General features: G+C 38.1%; 1 protein-coding gene across 4 annotated transcripts; it reads left to right on the forward strand.

The window, feature by feature from the left end:
* The first annotated feature begins 7 nt into the window (after nucleotides 1–7).
* Nucleotides 8–20020, forward strand: HAT1 (histone acetyltransferase 1). 4 transcript variants are annotated; one of them, XM_059853097.1, is made up of 12 exons: nucleotides 8–143; nucleotides 1599–1768; nucleotides 2920–2991; nucleotides 3304–3379; nucleotides 5003–5123; nucleotides 10463–10642; nucleotides 10873–10994; nucleotides 11495–11599; nucleotides 11937–12043; nucleotides 14427–14578; nucleotides 15784–15900; nucleotides 19624–20020. In XM_059853097.1, exons 3-12 carry the CDS (start codon nucleotides 2931–2933, stop codon nucleotides 19789–19791), a joined length of 1209 nt encoding a protein of 402 aa, XP_059709080.1. In that variant the 5' UTR covers nucleotides 8–143; nucleotides 1599–1768; nucleotides 2920–2930; the 3' UTR covers nucleotides 19792–20020. The 4 variants fall into 4 exon arrangements, with proteins under 4 accessions (XP_059709080.1, XP_059709082.1, XP_059709079.1 ...); XM_059853099.1 differs by lacking the exon at nucleotides 1599–1768 and having other exon boundaries at nucleotides 18–143; XM_059853096.1 differs by lacking the exons at nucleotides 8–143; nucleotides 1599–1768 and adding an exon at nucleotides 1935–2041.
* Nucleotides 20021–20049: the final 29 nt, after the last annotated feature.

Here is a 20049-nt window from a genome sequence, read left to right on the forward strand (position 1 = left end):
CAAGGCAGCGGCGGCGCGCCGTGGGCCCTTGGCCGGGGGGCTGCTGGTAGTACCTCCGCTGTGCAAAATGGAGCCTCTTTAAAGGCTGCTGAATCTCATTTCTGGCGTACCAGATGCAGCCGTGCCCCTGAGGCTCAGCAGAGGTGAGTGTACCTGTTGGTTTCAAGTGCCGAAACTGTTCATAGACTGAGGTTCTGGCGGCTTGGCTGCAAATCGGTTGCAGCTCCGTATTTCAAACATAGAACCAGAGGCCCAAAATCCGGCTGGATTTTGGGCCTCTGGTTCTATGTAACTTCTGACATGGTCTTATAATCCTTTATCAGCAGAGCACAGCTTTATACTTCAAAATTAAAAGCATGCAGGCCAAAGCCTTAAGAAAGGGAAGGTTTATACTTTATTCCAGCAGTTCAATCGCAGTGCTTATAAAACCTGACTTAAATAATACTGTGTATTTTGTCTTGCTGTGTTATTTCAAGGGCCAAACAAAGTGTCTTTTATTAGATGCCACTGGAAAACACAAAAATAGTAGATTCTGGTAGTCCTCAAATAATACAGTGAGATATTAAAATACAGTATTGGAGCTGGTAGCTTTTAGTGGTGGTCATGAAACAATGACTCACTTAAGTTTAAAACAACTCTTCTCTGGTAAACAACTTTTTTTAGCTACACGTCAACATCTGCATATAACTTAGCAATATATGTAGTATATGAACTCTATGTCCCAGCTGACAGCAGGAAGAGTTTTTTAGAAATCTGCCTATTTGATAAGCATCTGACCACCCAAGCACCTTGTTCAACAAATCCATATATATACATGCTAGCTGCAGAGTGTCATGGTTTAAGCCTAGCCAGCAGCCAAGACCCATACAGTCACTCACTTGTTCCCCTACCAGCAGGACTGGTGAGAGTATTAGAAGGGTAAAAAGTAGAAAACTCGTGGGTTGAGAGACAAACAGTTTAATAGGAAAAGCAAATGCCATGCATGCAAGCAAAGCAAAAAAAGGAATTAATTCACTGCTTCCCATAGGTAGGAAGGTGTTCAGCCATTTGCAGGAGAGCAGGGCTTCATCACCTATAGAAGACAAACATCATCACCCCAAACATATCCTCCCTTCTTCCTTCTTCTCTTCACCTTATATACTGAGCATGATGCCATCTCATCAAAATATCCCTTAGTCACTTGGGGACACCTGTCCCAGCTGTGCCTCTTCCCAACTTTCATTCAGCCCCAATATCCTTACCAGCATGGCAGTACAAAAAGCAGCAAATGCCTTGGCTCTATGTAAGCCCTGCTCAGCAATAACAAAAACATCTCTGTGTTATCCACGTTGTGTTGAGCACAAATCACAGAATACAGAATAGGCTGAGTTGGAAGGGACCCTCAAAGATGGAACTCACTACCCCCACACAAGCCACTGTGAAAAGTACTTCTACCCCAGGCCAAACCAGCACAGCAAGTACCAAAGTGCATCAAAAGTCGGGCCTTTGAAAGAAACGGCAGAAATCCCCATGGTCCTTCCCGCAGTAGCCGCAACAAGAGGTTAAGCATACAGCGTTTTGGTTTTTTACTAATGACAAAGCTCCGGTTTTTTGCTCAGCCAAAGCAGAACTGCAGCAATGAGCAACGAGGTCTGTGCGTGAGGAAGGAGCGAAGGCGGCCCCTCGCAAGGCGGCTGCCGAGCCAGGGGAGCGCGAGGGGCCGGGCAAGGCCGGCGGCGGCGGGGGAGCGACGCGAAGGGCCCGAGCGAAGTCGCCGCACGTGAGAGAGGTGCGAGCGCCACTGCGCACGCGCGCTGGCCGGCCCGCCTGCTGGGGGGGCGGGGCGGGGCCGGGCCGGGCCGGGCCGGGCCGGCCAGGCGAGCCAGCACGAGGCTCGAGGCAGTGCTGGGCATGCGCGCGGCCTGGCGCGCCGGACGAGCCAGCCATTGGCTCCCCGCCGGGTTTCGGCGGGCGGAAGCGGAAGCGCGTGTGCGCGCGCTCTCATTTCCGCCGGGCGGGCGCGCGGGTTGATTCGCTGCGCGCGGGGGCTCGGACATGGCGGGTGAGTCCCGGCCCGGGCGCTCGGGGAGCGGGAGCTGTCGGAGCCTCGCCGTGAGGGGCCCCGGGGGTAGTGCCGTGACCGGGGTGCGGGGCAGGGGAGCGTGAGCTCGGGGCCGACGGATGCGGGTGAAGACGGACCACGGTGAGCGCGGGCGGACGGGGCGTAGGGTGTGAGGGAGGGAAGCCCGGCTGCCTCTGCCGCCCGACTCCCATGGCCCTGCTCCTGAATGTCTTCGGGCTTATGGCCACCACCGTATGATAGTGTTAAACCAGTGTATGTCCGTGGCCACGAGTTTGCTGGCGGTGGGCAGCGAGTTAAAAACCCGTAAGTGTTATTACTTATTGAAGTTTGCTGAAGTTATTATTGAAGTTTGCTGCCGGAAGTAAGGTGTAGCAGAACTTTCTTATGGTACTTCTCAGATGAAGGGAGGCTATGTTTGTGAAGCATTTGGAACATACCTGAGGTGGAACGTGTCTTCTGGCCTAGATTAGGCTTTGGAAATCAGATGAAATACAGTTTATTTGCATTCTTCTTCCACATCCGTTCTGGAAGAATAGTGCTGGCTAAATAATTGCTAGTGGTGTACATGCCGCTGTAGTTCATTAAGAGCAGTTTATGAAAATGACTTAATGCCAACACATGAAGTGTCCTGACACGTGTTACTTATAATATGTTGTACTGAATTCTTATTCAATATAACATGTTATAAGTAACATATGGGAAATATATATTTAATTTGTAGTAACTTGGAATACTTAATGTTTTTATAGTAATGATTTTAATTCTCAGAAACTAAAAAGAGATACTTGTATGTTTTCTAGTTCCAGAAGAGAGTGTGAGATAGATCTATTTATCCTCTTTTACTTTTTTTTTTTCAGGACTTACTGCTATGGAGAAGAAGCTGGCTGAATACAAGTGTAATACAAATGAGGCAATTCAGCTGAAGCTAGGTAATGCCACTTTTTGATATTGTACCAGTGATACTGAAGTATTCCAGTATCTTCCTATGAAATATATACATGTATACATCTGTGTCAGTTTCTCAGTTCTAGTCTGATTACTGATTTGCTACTCGTAGATCAAGTAACATGCATTTTAATTGTATAGGATGCCTTGATTTCATTTGTATGTCTCTCTCACATAGTTTCTTAACTATAGTTGTCTGACTCTAGTGGAGAGGTGCACGACCAGCCAGCAGGGCTCTGTGGATAAACAAATGAAAGGTAGTGACTTGGTCTTGCTCTATTCTTTTATTTTTTCAGTTCGCTTTCCTGAGGATTTAGAGGATGAGAACACAACATTTAATCCAGAGTACAGCCATCAAGTGTTTGGAGATGAGTAAGTTAAAGCTTCCAGCTTTAAACTAATAGATCCCAAAGGGCAAAGTTGTTTCCAAATCATGAAAACCAAAAACCATTTGCTAATACTGAGTGCAAGATAAGAAATGCTGGCCTGGTGCTGCTGCTACATTTGCTGATACAGGCCAGGATGCCCCTGGCCTTCGTGGCCGCCTGGGCACACACTGACTCACTTATGTCCAGTCAGTTGTCGAGCAGCACCCCCAACTCCTTTTCCAGCTGCTCTTCCCCAAGTCTGTCGCTTGTTATGACCCAAGTCCAGCAGATCAGCACTCCTGTCCAGCCTAGTATTGACTGCACTCTGAGTTAGGGAGCATTCAGATCACTGATAAAGACATCAGATGGGACTGTCCCCAGCCCTGAGTGCTGGGGAGCACCACGGGGGAACAGCTGTCTGGAGCATTTCACTCCATTCCCCACCACTCTTTGGGCGTGGCCATCCTAAAGTGTAGGTAGAAAAGTATTGTTTCTTCTATTTTAAGTATGCTGAATTAATTAGTGCTGAAGTGTCATTCATTATTTTCAGTAGAGTGTTTTCATTTAACAATCTGGCCAAAGATTAAAAAAAAAACCCACCAAAAACCTAAACAAACAAACCAAAAAATCCCAAACAAACCTACGGAGAATCACCTGCATGTTTCTGTGGCCTTCTTTTAGTTATGTTTCTTAATTTCAATTTCCTTTTGAATGCATTCTAAGTACTCCAGTTAGAATGAACTACCTATATTAAATGTAATAAATTAGTTACACTAATAGATGTCTACTGCAGCGATCATTGACAATAATTACAATTTTAGTAATCAGAGAACTCTCCAGTCTATTAGTTTAGCTAACAAGCAAATTCTTCTGGCACATAGATTTCAAATTTTAAATTACGTACTACCATAAAAGAAAAATCCTAGTTAAAAAAAAGTTTTAGCTATGCTTTAATTAAAAAAAAAAATTGGCCTGTTTCTTTGTGACCATTACTATTTTCTGCACTTTTTTTCAGAAAAGAAATTCTCTATTCTTCATAAGAGTATAGAGTTTGTGTTCAGGCAGCTCATATTTTCAAACTGTAAAGAAGGCTTTTGTATTCTATACTTCTTTTTGCATGTACTAATTTCTAGTTAGATTGGACAACTAAACAGAAACTGTCAACTAGAAACTCCACAAATTGCTACACCTGGTTATCTGTGCTTTGTGCATTATAGATTGAAGTAGTTCACTCCAAAATATCATACTACATTGCAAAGTAATGGTTAAAAAATGTTAGCAATCAATTAATGTAAATAACTGTTAATGAGTTAAAGCTGTTGAAAAAGCATAAACACAGTATGAGCAGTTTCACATATTCTTTTCTGAGCTGTCACAGTAAGGACACAGGCACTGGCTCACTGAGCTCAGAATATTTCCACTAGAGGAGTGAAATAATAGAAGCAGTGTAAGGTGTTATCTCTGTCCTATAGCATGCATCCAGTTTGATTCCCTGTTCATATTAGGGAGCTTACTTTACTTTACCTTACCGGGAAAGTTTATGTGAATATCACATGAAATGAAACCACTGTGATGTGAATGTTTTGTTTTGTATTGAGTTCCTGGTTGTTATTTTCTCTTTTCTCAGTGAAGTTGCTTTTGGCTACAAGGGACTCAAGATCCTCTTGTATTACATTGCTGGAAACCTGTCAACACTCTTCCGCGTTGAATACACATCAAGAGTAAATGAAAAGTTTGACTGTGTGGAGGTAAGTGCAGGTCTGCTTCTGTCTTTAACATAACATTGAGAAGGTTTACTTCAGTTCTAGGTTTAGTAATTTCCCACCTAGACATGGTTTAAATTAAAAGGAAGGAAACAAAGCTTCCGTTTGCTAAGCTAATAAAATCTTTGAACTTCATTTCCCATTTCCTGATGACAGTACAATTAAAATTGTGTCAAACAGAACAGTCAGATGTGAGATGCTGATGCCAAAGCCAATTCCACAAAATAGACCTCAACTTGGCAAGTCTGTATTTTCATATTAACTGTGACCAGGAGGAGGACTAGTGTTGGGGGGACAAAATGATGGAGAGAACCAGTGAGAAGGAAAAGGAGGTTTCTGTAAGAACTTCATGAGATAGTATGCTTGACTGTGTCTCTAAAATGGAGAACAAGTAGGGCAGAAAAGAGATTATAAACTTCTGTATGGGTATCATGTATGCTTTATATCTTTCTTAAAGAAATGTGATAATACAATTACCTGCAGGGTTTTTGTTCGATTGTTTCTTCTTTTTCGTGCAGATTTTCTGAGCTTATAAAATTCTTGTAGAATAGCTTTTTTTCCCAATCCTTCTGTCTCTATGTTCTCCAAATATGACTTCAGACTGCATTTAAGTTACTACTTTCAAATTTATTGAAGTTTATTTAAATAATTTCAAGGAAATGCCGACTGTAAAAGGAGAAATACATTGGAATGACTTCATTAAAATTGTTTTAAAGATTTGCCCTTCCTTGTTTTGAAGGTGTATTAGAATATACTCAGTTCAACAGACTAAGTTCCTGGACATGTCTGAAATACTTTGGAGGCTAGAGCAACGTGTCTTGGGAGTGAAAGGTCATGCTCTTCAATCTTAAGGATTTTTTGGAAATAAGAAAAAAAAGGAAAGGCCGTTGGCTGTATAGTAAACATAATAAAATCAATTGTTTCAGTGATATAATTTCAAAACAGAACAGGAATCTGCACTGTAGCACCTTTTTACTTCATCTGTTTTCTGTACAAATGTCAAACCCATTTTACTTCTCTAGAGGTCTAAACAAGGTCTGTCTTGCCCTACACACGCTGCAATTTTTTGATTGATCAAAACAGTTGCTTTTTTCAAGGCCTGTTTCCTATACTGAATTATTTCTCCAATTCCTTTAAGGACTGGGATGGGACAAAAAAGATCTTTTTGAACAGCACTTGTGTTTGCCTTCCAGTGCATTTACGTGCCTTGACTGAAGGGGAAGAATGTTGTTGCTTACCCTGTGTTTCCCTTACTGTTACTAGGACTGTACAGTCAAATAAGCTGCTTATATTGCTATATCTAAGCATATGTAGGAAAAAATACATGGCTTCTGCATTTGTATTTGCCATCAATTTATCCATCCTAAGATAACGCGTTTGCAGAGGTTAAAACATAAGGTGTCATTACAGCAGAATGTTGATTTGAATGCATATTAGCATTTATATTGCTAAGTTAACTATTTGCTGATCTCTCCTCCTGATGATAATTAAAGATGCAGACTATCTGCCACACATGACAGATAATCCTGTGCTGTGAATAGATGGCATTTAGGAAAGGACAGCAGTTTCTGCCTTTACCATAGCTGGTTCCGAGCAAGTTGGTTTTAATGCTCCATGAAGTTATTCACAGCTGAAGATTTTGTACCCAAATACTCATACAAGCTCATTCAGCAGCAGGTGGTTTTATTCTGTAATATCGAGTTTGGTTTCCTTATTGCTAAAGCAGCTGCTGCTATCCCTGCTAGGGACTGAGAGAAATATTCATCCCAATACCACTGTTTGATTTTTTTTTTTTTCCCCCAAGATCTTTTTCAGCATTCGAGATACAATCCTGAAATGTCAAAAAGCAGAAGTCCAGTCATATTTATGCATCTTAACATGGTTTCGATCCATCTTTAAGGCAATTATATTATTGGGGAAGCCTCAGCAAAGTATGATCATGTTTTGAACAGAAGCTGGTACTTCATTTAGTGAAAGCAGACAAAATTTATCCCTTGAATGGCATTAATTCTTTCAAATAACTGAAGAGAAACTGCTTTCTTCTAGTGTAAATATTAATAGCAATGACCTCTGAATTGCTTGCTGCTTTGAGATTTGCAGCTGTTCCGGTATTTTCCTTTTTTCTGCATTTTACGATGCTATGGGGTAAAGTATTTCACTAAACTCTGTATCTCGCTTTGTGCCTAGTGTATGCATTTGCTTTATACAAACGTTAATTAAAAAGTATTATTTCAGTGTTTGGCGCTTTTGTAACGTAATACTGCTGATCACTCCATTTCTCCCCTCTGAAGTATGTGCATACAATTTTTACAGAAATTCAACTCTGAAATATGCTTCTATTGTTATTTTAAAATAAGTCACTTTGAAACAGCATCTACGTGGTATGCAAATGTCATAGCTGCCTATTAGTACAATAATAACTTCTAAATTAAAATTACCCAGAGTCAAATGTGATGTACAAAGAGACATTACCCACTTAAACAGTCCTGCTACAAATCAAGTGTAGTTACAAGCCCATTCCAAATTTCCTGTCATCACCTTACATGATTCTGATTGTGAAGGTAATATATTACAGGCAGCGCTTCTGTGAACCATAAGCTTAACAACTCTTGGCTGGCTTAATTCAGGTTTTTGCATGCTTCATTGTAAGTTGCTTTGCCTATATTAAGCATTGCTGTAGTAGTAACAAGGATTGTTTTTCTAAGGAGAAATTTGTGTGCATCCATCCCAGTTTCTAAGATATGAGTGTCTTGCTCTGATAAGTAAAAATTAGCCTTTCACCATTATCAAAGAAATGCACAAGGGAAGGAAGTAAACACATTTTGGTAGCTCCTTGGATTATGGGCTCCTCAGAGAGAAGTATTTGAAAAGGACCTACTAAGTAATGAATGTTTCCATTTGAAAGTACAAGTTTTAATGAAATAAATTATTTTTTATGTGGTTGATCTATTGAGATTCCAGAATTTCCGGTCTTATTAACTGAAAATTGCATGGCTTAAGCTTCTGCCACTGCTCAAACTGAGGATTCTGGGATTTGCTCTGTAAGAAGGAGAGATTCTGTTAACCCTAAAAGTAATTGAAGACTGTATTTTCTTGTGTCGGACCCCATTCCAAGGGGAGAGAATTTTTAGGAGGCAGTAGGTGAAAATATGTTGTAATCATACAGAATCAAGAAGTATCATCTAGTGCTTTATTTGCTAAGTCTCTGGCATATATTAATATGCTGTATTTTTACAGCTTTCTGCTGTATTGAAAACAAGACTTCTCTGGTGGCAGCCAGTGATAGATGGCTGCCACTTGAGCAGGTCGCAGTTTGGCTTCCTTCTTATGAAGAAACTTTAGAAGTGTGAGGGGAAGCAAAAATACTTAAACATTTCGTATAAAGTACTTCCTACTCATATTCACCCTTTTTAGATGTCATCTGTGTGCCATCTGAGTTATTGTACTGTTGCTTGGAAATACTGTTTTAATTCTAGATTATTTTTGCATGCTTATTCAGCTATATAAAATGCAAATTGCTACAGGTTCTTAGTTGTGATTTCTTACAGCTCTGTCAGTAGTGCAGACGTAAGAGCCGTGTAAACAATGCATTTGCACAGTTTTAAAAAAGGCATTTCTAAATTGTGTTCCATATTAATATGTTTTTAATATAATTCATTGATTCAGAAGAAGGTGGCTGGTTTTATGTAATCCCCCTTAAATCAGCAATTGTAAAGAAAACATATTTTAGCTAATATTGGTTTATGAAGAGTAGTGAAGGCACCAACAAATTATCTTTGTTTTGAGAATGAAATGAGTGTGAAAACTGTACATGTTTTTACCGAGTTCTTATACCAGGTACTGTAGAGTTGTATTTTAACTGCTTAATAGCTCTCTCTCCAAATATAAATATAAATGTTGGTAGTACCTAACCATTAAGAATAAAACTTGTTTGTGCTGAACTAAGTCTGTCTTTCTCTACGCTAAAAATGTAACTGAATGATAAAGTGCTATTCATTTGCAGGTGCATTGCTTCTGCTTAAGGGCCCATGGTTGAAAGGAAAGGAATTAGTAGCATGTTGTATTAGCCTTTTGTAGTGTATTTTGTTCTAAGCATCTTAATTTCCCTGTTTTGAATGCTAAGTAGCAAGAGTCTTGGTTTTGAACTAATACCCATCATGCATGTAAACGGTGTGAAAGAGCTGCTTAGTAAGTTAACACAAAGTGTTCTTGTGTCCGCCCTTGTGGAAATAGATACAATACAAACATTACAGCTGAACTCACGGCAAACTCCATTAAGTAAAAACCTGGATTCATTGTCCAGAGGAAAGTTTGAATTGAATGTAAGCTCATTTTGTTGAATGTAATGTCAGGCTTTTAGGGGTTGTATTGAGGAGTATGGTTTTGTTAAGTTGAGACCAATTCATTAAGTTTTATTGCCTGGTGAGAAGCAGTAATACGTTATTGTGAAGCTTCATCAAATATTCATGGTTAAAAAGAAGTAGTAAATGTATTCAATCAAGTGGTCTTTTGGGGGTCTGAAAAGGATTATGAAGTCTGCTCAGCTGATAGTCTCTAACTTTGGCTATCTGAAAAGAGTAATCTCTGAATTAAATTTTGGTGTCGGAATATTTTGTCTTCCACAGTATGTTAGACTACAGGTCAGATTTGCTGACAGTATTCATAAGTTGTACTATTTTATGGTCAAACTTTGTTTTCAAAACTTTCTTTTATTAGAATGCAGGATGTGGTTGTCTGAGTTTGTACTGTTTTGCAGCTGATTCTATAGACAGGCATTTCAAGCAGGGGGCCATAAGAATGCCAGAGTGTGCTAGCTGTCACTTCCCTATTTGGGAGCTACCGTTTTTGGTCTTTGTCCCTTTTTCTCTGCTTAGTTTTGCATCACCCAATACCTCTTGTAAGCTGCTTGTTTGGGAACCTGAGTTCTGCAAGGCTGTGTAGCATAGCATAGTCTTGGTGAATTGCTCTCTAGAAGGTCTTGGCTTTTGAACATGCTGCACTTACAGAATAGCTACCAACACTCTTAGTCAGGCTTGAACAAATACGACAATCTCTAAACATAAAAATGTTCATGAACTTAGGCTGTAACCAAGAGCTTTGTGATGCTTAAAAAGGCTGGATAGTGACATTTCTGATCTCATGAGTCTGGCTCCTTTACTTGCTGGAAGATCACTAATGAACAACAAGAATGCTTGCTTTTTGGTTTTTTTGAATTACTGGTAGATATAGTGTGTCTCATATACTCATTTCTTAAACACAACAGTGACATCAATGCTGTATTTTTCTAATTTTCCACTGATCCTTCCCCTTTTTGTAATCTCCAGGCAGATGATGTGGAAAGTAAAATTAGAGAAATCATTCCGCCTGGTTTTTGCACAAACACAGATGACTTTGTGTCTCTGCTGGAGAAGGAGGTCAACTTCAAGCCCTTTGGAATGCTGTTACACACATATTCTATCCATAATGAGGAAGCTGGTGAAGATATAACGTATCAGATATACAAGGTATGAAAAATTTAGTTAAACTTCTGCTTTTGAGCAACCAAATTCAATTTTATTTTGCAGAGATGCACCTTCTGTAGTGACTCAACTGTAGTATATAAATACTATAATTTTATCCATTTGTTAATAATTAACATGTTTTTTTATATTAGAGAATTTAATTAGGTTTTGCATAGATTTTCCTCTTGCATCTGTGATAGGTTTCACCTGACTTCTCCTGGCTTTTTCCCTAGGCTGACATGACATGTCCAGGCTTTCGAGAATATCATGAAAGGCTTCAGACGTTCTTGATGTGGTTTATTGAAACTGCTAGCTTTATTGATGTAGATGATGAAAGATGGAACTACTTTCTAGTGTAAGTACAGTTCTAAAGCAACAGTGGACCTTATTACCTCCACAAAGCCCTCATTTTAATTGTGGCTGTCCAATTATTGGAGCAGTATAATGATATTTTTCCCAGGAAAGAAAAAACATTGTTTATGAGGCTTGAGTTTTCCTCCATTATGCTTTGGGAAAGCTTGAGAATAGAGCTGAATTAAATGCTGTTGTCCGTTAGAGCCCTGAATGTAGGCTTAAACAGTAAAATGAGCTTTGCCTGTGTTTTCTTTTACTTGCCACCTATTCATCTTTATAATAGGCAAGTGCACTGAAGTGCTGTAAAGAGGTCTGATTTATCCAAGTTGCTGCACACCAATTAAGTGAATTGTACATTCAGAACATAGCAGGTGTACCCATTGGGCCCTCACAGAGTAGCTTGCTGACACTGAAAATTCAGTTGGAGAATGGAAAAGAAAATGGACACTGCATGGGAGCGCAACTGTAATTGACCTGCTTGGCTTTCTGTTTTATCTGCAGATTTGAGAAGTATAATAAGGATGGAGCTACGCTCTTTGCGACCGTAGGCTACATGACAGTCTATAATTACTATGTGTACCCAGACAAAACCCGGCCACGTGTAAGGTAATTGGCGGTGTAACTCGTGCCTTGCCTTTTATTTCAGAAGAGGGAACTGCTGAAGTTCCCAATACTTGTTTATAATAGTGTTGATTTGTTTAAAAAAATCCCCATTATTAGCTGTCTATGCACTGATTTTTTTTCATTGTTCCCTTCTTGAAGCGGAGGGAATCTCAAACAAGTTTTGAATATTTAACAGTTTTAAGATTCTGTCAAAGATTACATTTTAACGTGAAGATTGCACATACCTTAATCTAAAATGAAATTCCATTTTGTTTTAAGATTTTGCATTATGTTTCCGAATGCTTGCATTTGAACTGAAAATGCATTCCTTTGTCTGTAGCCAGATGCTGATCTTACCACCATTCCAAGGAGAAGGCCATGGTGCTCAGCTGCTTGAAACAGTTCATAGATACTACATGTCTTCTCCTACAGTACTTGATATAACAGGTTTGTGTTAAATTTTTAATAAGGAACTTTACAGGTTGTTGTCCCACAAGCCAACTTTTATGTTAAATTTGTGTGAATTTAAAGCCTTTTGAAGATTTAGGTTCTGCTCAGTTCAGGATTAATAGTACCCTGGTTTACAGAAGTGTACGTGGTGTAGCTTCTTAACTCGGAGAACGGCACACCAGGAAAATTCAGTCGCTAGCATGAACGGATTACCAGCTAATTAACTGTTTTATTGTGAGATACACAGCTGAGTTTGCCAAGAGATCAAGCTTTCTCCTTGTTCAAGCTTGTTCCTTGTTCAACTTACCCCTATTAGCCAAAACGCAAACTTGAGGGGGGACACAACACGCCTAACTAAAATAGCATGTTTTATATTAGTGTGCACGCTGAAATTTCACAGACGGTAAGAGTTTATAGACAACTTGTGGTCTAGGAGGACATATTGCTGGCTGAAGGTATCCATGATATTAGGCGTGTGCACAAATACCTAAAAACAGAAGATTGTGAAAATGGCAGATAAAGGGTCCATGTACATAACAAAACTAACATTGAAAATTGCCACAGGCATGACATCAGTCCTGTGGTTTCAGGTCTAGTATAGGAAGAATTGCAGTTCAAACACGTTTACCATTCAATTCTATGTGTAGTCTCATCTTATAGTTATAAATAACTCTCCATTCTAATTAAAACCCAATAGACCACTTGCTTTCATATTGCGTTGTTGCTGGATTATCATAACAAAATAATCCACCTCATCATTTCAATCCAGTTTGTGGAAACCTAAGAAAGTATAACTTAGTTCATGCAACAGGAACTCATGTGCAGCATGTATATTTCCTTTTAGTAGTACAAACCTTTACGTACCTTTTATAATTGAGGATGCGCAAAGTCTTAGCTTGCTACTGCATAAATCCTTTGGCATGTTCATGGCTCAGTGCCTTAAGTGCAGGGTTGTAGAAAACAGTAAATGTGCACTAAAACATTGGTCCATTTTTTTGTGGAATGAAGCAGGAGAGGGCTTGCAATATTCTACATGGCACTCAAATTATTAAAGTTAATACTCTTAAGTATTTATTGTCCCTTTTTGAGGGGGACATTGACTATCTTAATATGGCACCAGGATATTTAGTTACATATCACCTAAAATTGTGAAATAAAGCCTTTAACTTTTCTGTAAAGAGGAAATGGAGATCTGATTAATTTCTTAGAAAAAGCTTATTATTTACTACTTTAAATTACTTCTGAGTTTCACATTTGCAGCAAATATTTTGTTCTGCTTATACCTTGTCACCCTGACACAAGCAAAATGTATGCTGCTAGTGCTTACTGGACAGAAACTGCCTCATTCTTCTTTTAAATACTCTGAGTGCAAAAGAATGAATCAATTTACTTTAGTGCATTCCTCCAATCTCTTTTGCAGAATAAGTGCTATAAGGGTTGCCATACAGGATTAGGCCACTCATACACAATACATTTTAACCCAACCCAGAAAAAGAAATTGTTAGTTGTGCTGTGCCAAATACACTACGTGGCAAAAGCTTCTATCCCAGTCCTTGGTGGCTTTGTTTTGCTTTTGATCATCCTAAAACTGCAAGTTATAGTGTTAAACTAAAGGAAAATGCAGCTGGGATGTAAGTTGGGATGTTAGCAACAAACTCCACAATGCTAGCTCCCAGAAAAGTGCATGTTAAAGGGGAAGCATGGCCCTGCATCTTCCTTTTGCATTAAATAGTTGCATATGCGCTCATGTTGATCTTATCTGTGGCCACTTCTCCATTTCAGTGGTTTTTTTCTATAGCAACAGTTTTGATAGCTGTGCTCTCTCTTAAAGTAAAATGGAAGTAACTTGTAATCATATCAGCTTTTGCTTGGGTACTTTCAGCCTTGTAATTTTGGATAATATTGTTCTTTGGCTTCTTGTACCTTTTCCTGCCTTCCCTGCTAACAAAGACTAACTCCTGCTCAATACATATCTTCAACTAATTTACTTGTATACAATAGGATATTTTCACTGATCTTTTCCTTTTGCTTGTCTTTTAGTAGTTCTACCACTGTCAAATAAAGAATGGGTGAAAGATACAAGAAAAAAGGTTTATAGGCTGGTCTTTTCCAAGGAGTTAAATGGGTTTAAACAAGTCCATTTCACAGTACATATGTACAATATGTATGGCATTGCATACACAAAATATTAGAAGTTTTTCTTAATGTGGCCTGTTTGATGTCTACTGTTGAAACCTTTGATAACAGTGCTTACAATTCAGCACAGTTTTTTATATACTGATGAATACTGCATCTGCTTTTGTTTTCCATAGTTCTTTGTAATTACATACCAGAGATGAGAAAACAAATAATGCTGATAAGCTTTTTTTATTCTTTCTAGCTGAAGATCCTTCTGAGAACTATGTGAAGCTTAGAGACTTTGTTCTTGTAAAGCTCTGTCAAGATTTGCTTTGCTTTTCCCCAGTAAAGTTAATGCAAGGTTTCAGTCAAGAAATGGTGACGGAAGCTCAACAAAAATTGAAAATAAATAAGGTATTAAATCAGTACAGTTGTAGTTGGACATATTCTTATCAAACTAGTACAATACAATTTAAACTTAGAGACATGGAATTTACACTCTTGCTTATTTTGACACTTGTTAAGGATTTATTAGGAGATACATGACTCATGGTGTTAGATAAATGCCTTTTTTACCTACAAATTATATCGTAATAGAATTTGACATGGTTTTGAGTTCTTTCAAGAGTATGCAAGTAAGTGTTGCTTTGGGAATGCAGAATGCTAAAGTGGCAAACAACTTACTAATGCAACTCTAAACACTTGGACAACTAAAGAGTTAAATTGAACAATTAAATTTGATGGTAATCTTGAGTTATTAAACTCATTTTTGAGTATGGTAGTGAAATAGCAAAGTTGCTTAATTAAAAATGTATTTGAGTGTGGGTTACTGAAGACTTTAAACCTTGAGGGTAGTGTGAAGCCATATTCAGATGTGTTCATGAAAATGTTATAGCTAATATAAGGAAACTACCTCTGCAGCCTTCTGTATTTTAAATCTGAAAGAATAAATTAATTTCATTTGGTTTTTTAACAGTATATAAACATCTGGTAGTGTAGCAAACAAACCACTTTATTTTTGTTGTTGTTCAGAAACAAATACTTGGTCTTAAATGCAAGTTAAGACTAATATAGTAGCAATGTACTTTTCTCCCCAGGTGTCATACTTTCTGATCCTGATAGCAAAAGCATTCAGTTTTTCCATTTACTAATTTTCTTCCCCCCTAATCAGAAAAGTTTAAATATTGTTGTTTCATTTTCTTATTTATAACTTTCAGGGGGCCTTGTGAAGGGCAGTACATATATGTGGATTGTTAAAATTAACAAAGTGGATACTGCTTGGTATTGCTTCACATCACTCTAGTTCCAGTCCCTGTTCTTAGAAGTGTTTGGACTCTGGCTTCTGGGCTTTCTGCTGTTCACTTACAGCAAGTCCTTGAAGCACCTCTATGGCTGGTGCAACACTTGAGAGATCAGACACTGGGTGCATAGAAGAAAATGGTTTTCAAGTAAAAAGAAAAAATGTTTATTCACTGAACTCACCAGATAGGACAGACTGATCCTTGCCCCATCTGATTAGATGAAGAATTACTCTAATATTTCAGTATTTCTGCACTTGGAATTCTGTTGAGTGACCTCTTTATTCAGATGTGGTTTTTATTCTCCTTTCTGTTCATTAGCAACACACAAGACGAGTTTATGAAATTCTCCGGTTGCGTGCAACAAATATGGGTGATGCAGAACAGTCCAGAAGCTACCGGTTGGATGTTAAAAGAAGACTGATTGGGCCCTATAAGGTGTATATGACTTAAGTATCATTTAATATTTATTTCAAGGCTAATTATACTTGATTTTACTTTAATTTCCATAAAGGTAGTTGATGTCAATTATGTTGCCAATCAACTACTATTAGTTATGCAGTGTTCAGCTGACATATATACAGATGCAGAGGACATTTGTACGTAGCAGCACTGAAGATCCTGTGTTTGGCTCCTGACGTTTCCTGCCCAGTTCCAGCAGGAGGTTACTGTTAAGCCTATGCTATCTAGCTGCAAGTGGCATTATGGCCAGGTAGGTTTAAAAGGGGAAAATGGTCAATTTCTTGAAGAGGTTAAAAACATACCTTAGATAGACAAGCCAGAAATTTGAACAGAGGTGAAGTTTACACTGCAGACTAGGTATAGTTTAGATTCCTGTTCTAATTGTTTGCGAGGTCTTAAGAAAACAGTTGCTAGAAGTAATTCAGTGACATCAACATAGGACTAACTCCATGCAGATGGTGCAGATGGAATAGAAAATAATACCAGCAGTAAAATTCAAGCAAGTATTAAACATAGTACCAAGTAATTTTCTTAGTTCCTATTATTTATGCATCCTGGATTTTCAATGTGGTTGGTCTGTGTTGCATAAACTGAACCTTTGAGATTTCAATTTAAAAAAATTATATATTAGTTGCAAATGGCATCAGTCTTTGTATCAATAGTCAGAAAGGCCACAAATCTAGGTTTATTGCTGTAATTAGCATGTTGGCTACTGATGTCAATTAAGTACTTGCCAAGCAAACCAAAATCCTGCATAAAAAGGTACACAGAGCACAAGGAGTACCTTGATTAGCTTGAAAACCTTTCTAAAGCAGTATTTACCCTGTTATATCAAATAGCAAAACTTTTTACTAGTAGTCACACTGGGCTTACAGGGGCTGTTAGTAGAAATGAGAGGCCAGCATTGAATTATTAAATATTTATCTGATCTAGTGATAACTTCATTACATGCTGAGTGCCAGAGCCTTAATCAAAACACACTCTCTTTCACGAGTGTCTTGTCTCATTTGCTAAATTTCACTCAGTGTCCACTACAAATAAGGTAATTTTTCAGCAATTCTTTTTCGTGTCTATTACATGGTTTCAATTCACTCACTCATCACTGAGGTCCTGTAGGCAAAATCTGAAATTTCATAAGCAGCTTCAATTCTAGTGCTTCTAGCAGGTGTTTCCACTTCAGTTTTTGCACACAATAAGTGCATGGATAATGAATGGATTTTGTGTCGCTAAATATGCAATATTGCTACTTTAGAACATTGCATTTTTAGGTTTTTTGTTATTTCAGTGGGGATTCAAAAGAATCCTTAAAGCAACCAACTCCTTTTTTCCCTGATTTTAAATTTCATGTTCTGAAATAGTCATCTTGTTTATGGTAGTTCTACCTAGTAAATAGCTTGCTCATACATTCATTTTAAGCAGTTTCCAATAAATTTTAGTCACACTGTCGTTTTCAAAAAGTTTTCAAAAATGTAATGAAATTAACTTTCAGTATAGAGAGGGTAGTTTTGAGGAGGGAACCAAACTTTATAAATATATAATCAGGAATATTACTGCATACTCTAATACTGGTGTCATTTTATTGCATGAACTGTTTGATAGCTTCATTTGAACAGTGCTGTACAGATGTAGAGTAATTCTAAGTTGATACTACCTTAGTTTAATAAAAATGGTATTCCATCTTGGAATTATTTCCTGACTAACAGTAGCAGTGAAAAAAACTATATGCAGAAAGCTCAGGGGAAAAACATGTAATACATCTATTCCCCTTGAAGTCACTACATTAGCAAGGAGGTGGTTGCTAAAGCTACTGAGACCTTTCTGCATGTGGCATGAGTAGCTTGGGATGACTGATGCAGTAGGGTGTGTTGCTCTCCGTGTAAGTAGCACTAATACAGGAAAGAAAAGATTTGGTATATTAGTTAACAGGGTATCACTCCATGGTAGTTTAAAGGGTGAGCAGCTTGTGAAATTTCAGTTTCACTGTGCTTCTCCATTTCTGGCAAACTCTGCATTTTATTAGTAGATGGTGCTGGTAGACACAGCTCCTTGATCATGTCTTTGTTCTTCATGTCATCCCTTTTGGAAGTAAATACCAGTGCTGCACTGGTTTTTTAATTGTGATACTTTGTTTGCTTTTCTGCCCAGCTCAAGAACTTGAAGCTGCCCAGGTAAAATGTTACTGATGGCAGTTTTCAAAATCTTGTGTACCTGGATATGCTTGTAGTATATTTGGAGGGGGGAAATGGATATTGAAACAACTGGTTATCTGAAACATGCAAAGAGAGTTTGCTTTTTAGCAGGAGTCTGAAACTTAAAGGTGGCCTAATGGTACAGTATCAGATGTAGTGGGCCTTTAAAAGCTGACACCCTTTTTTTCAGAGCTAATGTTTATAATCTAAACAGACACTCCTGTTAATTAGGCAGACTTTGAATTAATTCTAGAATAAAGTTTTAGTTGTTCTACCAACAGAAGCTTGGCCAAAAGGTACTCATCTCTATTCTCATTTGGGCAGCTCATCATCTGTTTTGAGTAGCTTACTCATTTTGACTACACAGAGCTAATATGAATCTAAAATTTAATCATCTGTGCTGCTTTTCACATCCTTTCAACAAAGAAAGGTTTCTTGATTGTATCAGCCAGAAATGTGCTTGAACTCCTCATCAGGACTCAAGTACAGAACCTCCTTTTCTGAACTGAACTTTGCCTATCTGTGCAATATTTGGGGTACTGTAAAAGTTTTTCAGGTCTTACTCATTTACAGTTCACTGTAGTCTCCACTCCTCCCTCCTGACTCTCAGCATCAATCACAGAATGAAAACAAATACTCCTTTGAGAGATAAGCTTAAAATTAGAACACAAAAGGGCTTTGATTATGAGACTGTTAGAAATAGAATAATTTGAAGTTTTGTTGTTTTAATACATTGCTTCCATAGGTATTGCAAAGATTTATTGGTAAGACACCAGGCATACATAATACTTTTTTTTAAATTAAGTGTTGAATGAAGTGTTCTGCTTTTACACAAAGCTAGAGAAGACTGAAGAATGAAGAACTGAATAGTTCAGAAATAGGTATTACCTATATAAAATACAAAAGTATTTTGAGGTGTTTTTAAGAAACAGGTAAAAATCACAGGTGACAGAGCAAGGACAACTTATCTTCCTGTACAAAACTGTTTATGCTTATAAATAATCTCACTGCTTTTCAGTGCTGTTACTGCTAGTCCCTGGTAACTTGAATAATTTGTAAGAGTTTGTGAAACTTTTTCTGTGTACTGGAGGCTTAAAATTAATTTCTGATCGTTATATGGAAAACATTTGGCTGAATAGTCACGTAATGGGGCACCAGTGCAATTAATGTTAATGTAGGACTAAATATCCTGGTCAGAGTTCTACAGTCAAGTTTTTTGTTACATACATCTTCAGTAGTAGGTGTACTGTTAGACCTAATCTGTTTGGTTCAGGAACAAAATCTGAAACCATTTCTCCCTTCACTAGTTCATTGGTAATACAGAAACTATGAGCCTTTACCAAAACAAATGTAGTACTAATCAAATATGATTACTGCTTCTCTTGGGATTAGGGACATTTAAAGAACTAGATACTGAAATAGAATAAATTTTAATGAAACACCATAATGAAATACCATATTCTTGATAATTATTGGCTGTGTTCAAACTACTGTTTGTTTGATTGCTTAGAAAAAACAGAGAGAACTTGCCAAGATGAGAAGGTGTCTAAGACCAGAGGAGATGACAAATCAGTTGAACCAAATAGACCTAAACTTGCAACGTGAACAGTTAGAAGAGAGCTTCCAACAGCTTGTTTCAGATTACCGAAGAGTCCTAGAACGACTTGCACAAGCATGAGGATCCTACTTGTACAGGAAACTTGCAGATATCTATACAGTGTTGTAAAACACATCCTTAATTGCCACTTACCTGCAAAAAAATCTCATGTGACGTTTTAATCACATTAAAGGTGACTTGTGTTCCTGTGCATTTTGAATATTTTCTATTTTTGTGTTGTAGATTTAAAAATGTTGTACTTTAGGTTTTGGGGCACTTCTTGATGAAATAAAAAATGTAGATTCTCAGATACAGTGTTACTTCAATTGTATGAATTTT

This window comes from Haemorhous mexicanus, chromosome 8 (assembly GCF_027477595.1).
Source record: "Haemorhous mexicanus isolate bHaeMex1 chromosome 8, bHaeMex1.pri, whole genome shotgun sequence".
Taxonomy (NCBI): Eukaryota; Metazoa; Chordata; class Aves; order Passeriformes; family Fringillidae; genus Haemorhous; species Haemorhous mexicanus.

Bases quoted from the DNA above. Each gene is read 5' to 3' on its own strand.
- HAT1 (XM_059853095.1), top strand. From the start codon at position 2,161: ATGCGGGTGAAGACGGACCACG. The intron at 11,600-11,936 runs GTAATTGGCGGT...CTTTGTCTGTAG, and splicing joins AAAACCCGGCCACGTGTAAG to CCAGATGCTGATCTTACCAC. The intron at 14,579-15,783 runs GTATTAAATCAG...TCTGTTCATTAG, and splicing joins AAAAATTGAAAATAAATAAG to CAACACACAAGACGAGTTTA.